The following is a 3922-nucleotide window of genomic DNA, read 5'->3' on the forward strand; positions in this document are numbered from 1 at the left end:
TGAACGCGCAGGGAGTGTGAGCATGCAGGGCCCCGCTGGCAGGGAGTGTGAACGCGCAGGGAGTGTGAATGCGCACAGGGAGTGTGAATACGCAGGGAGTGTGAACACGCAGGGTCCCGCTGGCAGGGAGTGTGAACGCGCAGGGAGTGTGAACGCGCAGGGAGTGTGAACACGCAGGTAGTGTGAACGCGCAGGGAGTGTGAGCGCGCAGGGAGTGTGAGCGTGCAGGGAGTGTGAACGCGCAGGGAGTGTGAGCGCGCAGGGAGTGTGAGCGCGCAGGGAGTGTGAGCGCGCAGGGAGTGTGAACGCGCAGGGAGTGTGAACGCGCAGGGAGTGTGAACACGCAGGGCCCCGCTTGCCTAGGCGGGAGACCCCTCCGCTGCTCCTTTGCCCCGTTGTCACTTCATTCATGTGGCTGTTTGTTCCTCGCGCCTGCTCTCTGCCAGGCGCTGATCGTGACCTGAGTTTTGGTGGTGAACTCCATACTAGAAATGTTCAGCAAAGGCCAAGAAGAGGGTGCCGATAGTCTCAGACCCCGGGCCTGCCTCTGCAGCAGAAGCTGGGCTGCAGCGTGGGCCCTCGGGCCGTCGGGAGACGCAGACGCAGAGCCGGGGCAGCCCGCTCGGGAGCTGGCCCCTCCGGGAGACGCTTGGCAGGCGTCAGACCCCTTGTCTTCTGTGCCGTGTTGAGGCCACAGAAGCAGCTGTGGTTGTGCAGAGTTTGGCAGCTGAGCGCGTCTCTGGGTAAAAATATGAAGAGCTTTTGGAATCAAGATGGGCCCTGAAGCCGGGTGCCGGTGGCTCACACCAGTCATCCTACAGGAGGCTGAGATCTGAGGATCGCGGTTCAAAGCCAGCCCGGGCAGGAACGTTCCTGACAATCTGATCTCCAATAAACCACTCAGAAAACTGGAAGTGGCACTGTGGCTCAAGTAGTAGAGTACTTACCTTGAGCTGAAGAGCTGAGGGACAGCGCCCAGACCCAGAGTTCAAGCCCCACGACCAAAAAAGAAAAACCAAACCTGAAATCCAGGCTCAGGTCCGATCCTGATATGGGTGAGGCCAGCCATGTGCAGGGGCAGGGTCGCTATGTGACCCCTGGGCAGCCTGGCTCTGCAGACCCCCGTGCGGTGCCCCAGGCCCACACAGGGAGCCGCAGCGGGGTGTCCCCACCGCCGTGGGCACTGGGTGACCATTCCAGGTCTCTTCCAGCTGCGGCGGTCAGGGCGCAGGGAAGAGCATGCTGAGGTGACAGACAGCACCGCAGTCTGCCGAGGGGCGGGTGTCACCACCTGGCCGGGGTGGCGGGCAGCACTGGGCCGCGCCAGGCCCTGCCAGGCTTCACCTGCCTCACACCTGTCCACCCTTCATCTCACGACTGGTGAGGGGCCCAGAGGAACAAGATGGCTGTGCCCGGGGAACAATGCGGGATTGAGGGCCCTTGCTCACGCGGCGTGAGGCTGAATGGTGGCTGTGCCGGGGGAAAGTGCGGGCAGGCAGAAGGGCGGCTAGTGTTCCGGCATCTTCTGTTACACTCCGGCCTTTCAAAGAGCGTCTGGGCTGCTGAATGCACCTCCCTCCCGCTCCGAGCCGGCATCCCGACACAAAGGAGGCTCTTGTCCCACACAGGCCCCTTCAGCGAAGAAAAGCCATTGTCCCGAGCCGGACCGCCCGGCAGGCGGTGCATGCCCCACTGCCCACCGCCGCGCCCGCGGGAGAGGGCCGCATTCAGGCCTGTCCGCCCAGATTAGCAAGGACTCACGACTCAATGTGCTGCGATATTTCATGTTGAGGGCAGGATGAATGCCTGCTTTTGTCTGCAGAGTTATTTTATTTACATTTTTTAAACAGCTTATCAAGGTAAAAAGATAGCTTTGCTAAAAAAAAAAAAAATCCCCGCTGGCTCCAGGCCCACTCAGAGGTGGGGCTGTGTGGGCTCCGAGGCCCTGGGCCATGGAGTCCGGGCCTCTGGCCAGCCTCCCGTCCTTCTCACGGGGCCTCTGGGAAACCACAGGGCCGTTGCCCCACAGCCTCTGGGTTGGCTTGGCTTTCCCCCGAAAGCCACACTCCTCTGCCCATCTGACCAGAACTTTCCTGGGCACTCCCTGCCTGCCATCTGAACTGCCCAGTGCCCCCTCGTCGTCCACCTCTGCCACCCCCAGGGCAGCACTGGTCCGGAAGGCAGGCCAGTGCCGTGGCTGGTCTCAAAGCCCCGCCCCGCCCCACTGCCCCTGCTCCTGGGTGTGGATGAGGGTGTGGGCGGTCACATGTCACCGGGCAGGCAGGTGACCGGCCTGAGACCCTGGGCTGCCACTCAACCAAGGCTGGGATGTGTGCAGTGCAACGTGTGCATGCTCCGGCCAGTGTGCATGCTCCGGCCAGTGTGCATGCTCCGGCCAGTGTGCATGCTCCGGCAAGTGTGCATGCTCCGGCCAGTGTGCATGCTCCAGCAAGTGTGCATGCAGCCGGTAAGTCTGGGGCCAGAAGTGCGTGTGCGGCCAGGAAGTCTGCATGCAACAGGAAGTCCATGTGCAGCCAGGACACCTGCGGCCAGGAAGTGCGTGTGTGTCTGGGAAGTCTGCATGCACCAGGAACTGTGCATGCACTGGCAAGTGTGCATGCAGCTGGGAAGTCTGGGGCCAGGAAGTGCGTGGGTGGCTGGGAAGTCTGCATGCACCAGGAACTGTGCGTGTGGCTGGGAAGTCTGCGGGAAGTCCGCATGCCGCAGGAAGTGCGCGTACAGCCCGTCTGCCATCATCTCAGAGAGGCTGCTGTACAGAGGGTCCGAAACCCACCCTAGACCCACAACCCTAGGCCCCGTAGCCCCAGCTTGAAGCTCTGGGACTGGGGTCCCAGAAGAGGTGTCCAGGCCGGCACAGCCTCCCGGCCATGCCCAAGTGGGGCCCAGCAGGCTCCTCCCCTAGCCTGGCGCACTGCCCAGCCCCAGGCCCACAGCAGCCCTGGGGCTACCGATACAAAATGTGGATGGAGGGCTTGGCCCGGGCGTAGGGACCTCCCATCGCCTCAGCCACAAGAGGGAAGCCTGTGTGCACGGCGTCTCTGCCCCCGGCTGCGTGGCCAGTGCTGCCCCATTTCTGGCCCTCTGCCAGCAACAGCCCACATGATGGAGGGGTCTGAGCTGCACACCGAGGGCACACAGCCCAGACCCCACTCTCCTGGGCGAGGAAGGTGCTGGGAGGCGCGCCGTCTTCCTCCACCTCCAGCAGCTTCCAGGGGAACGCTGAGACAGAAAAGGCCAGAGCCATCCTGTGAGCCGCCCCACACGGTGACCCCTGCACCCCCAGCCCTGGGCCCGGCCCGCAGCACCTCCCCCACCGAATACCCTCCACGATCACACCCCTCCATCCCACGTCCCGCATGGCCCCCCCAGCCCTGGGTCCGGCAGTGCCTGGTGAGACCGGTCTCATGGGCCCTGCCAGACTGCCGACGCCTGGCCAGCCAGAGGGAAGGCCTCAGCCCGTGTCCCCGCCGCGCCCCCAGGGCTGGACGCCCACAGGCCTTTCCCAGGCCGCTATTTTGGGCCTCTGTGAGCTGCCGGGGGCGGGGCCTGCTGCCCCGGGGGCTGACCTGCCGGTTATTCCTGCTCCTAATGGGAGCACAATATATAGAAATTATTAATAGCAGCTTGGGCCATGGGACGTGCGGGCAGTCAGGGCCTGGCGTTGGCGGCCCAGTGGTGGGAAGGTTTGTGCGTTTGAGCTGCCGTCCCCATTCCAAGGGTGTCCAGGCTGGGTCTGGCTGCGATCAGGGCAGCCATCAATCATTACCTCCAGGTTCTGTGAGAGCCTGGGGCTCCGTCCATCCAGGGGTCCCACGTCCACTCTGAGAGCCTGGGGCTCCGTCCATCCGGGGGTCCCACGTCCACTGTGAGAGCCTGGGGCTCCGTCCATCCGGGGGTCCCA

General features: G+C 63.8%; 1 protein-coding gene across 1 annotated transcript in view; it reads left to right on the forward strand.

Moving 5' to 3' along the window:
* The window catches only part of Exd3 (exonuclease 3'-5' domain containing 3), a 17575-nt gene that overhangs the window by 2786 nt on the left and 10867 nt on the right, over window positions 1-3922 (forward strand). Inside the window, 3 exon segments of the mRNA XM_013029328.1 lie at window positions 554-743; window positions 1629-1731; window positions 2339-2467. Of these exon segments, the coding sequence (XP_012884782.1) occupies window positions 554-743; window positions 1629-1731; window positions 2339-2467 (422 nt within the window).

This window comes from Dipodomys ordii, unplaced genomic scaffold (genome assembly GCF_000151885.1).
Source record: "Dipodomys ordii isolate 6190 unplaced genomic scaffold, Dord_2.0 Scaffold118, whole genome shotgun sequence".
In the NCBI taxonomy this organism is placed as follows: Eukaryota; Metazoa; Chordata; class Mammalia; order Rodentia; family Heteromyidae; genus Dipodomys; species Dipodomys ordii.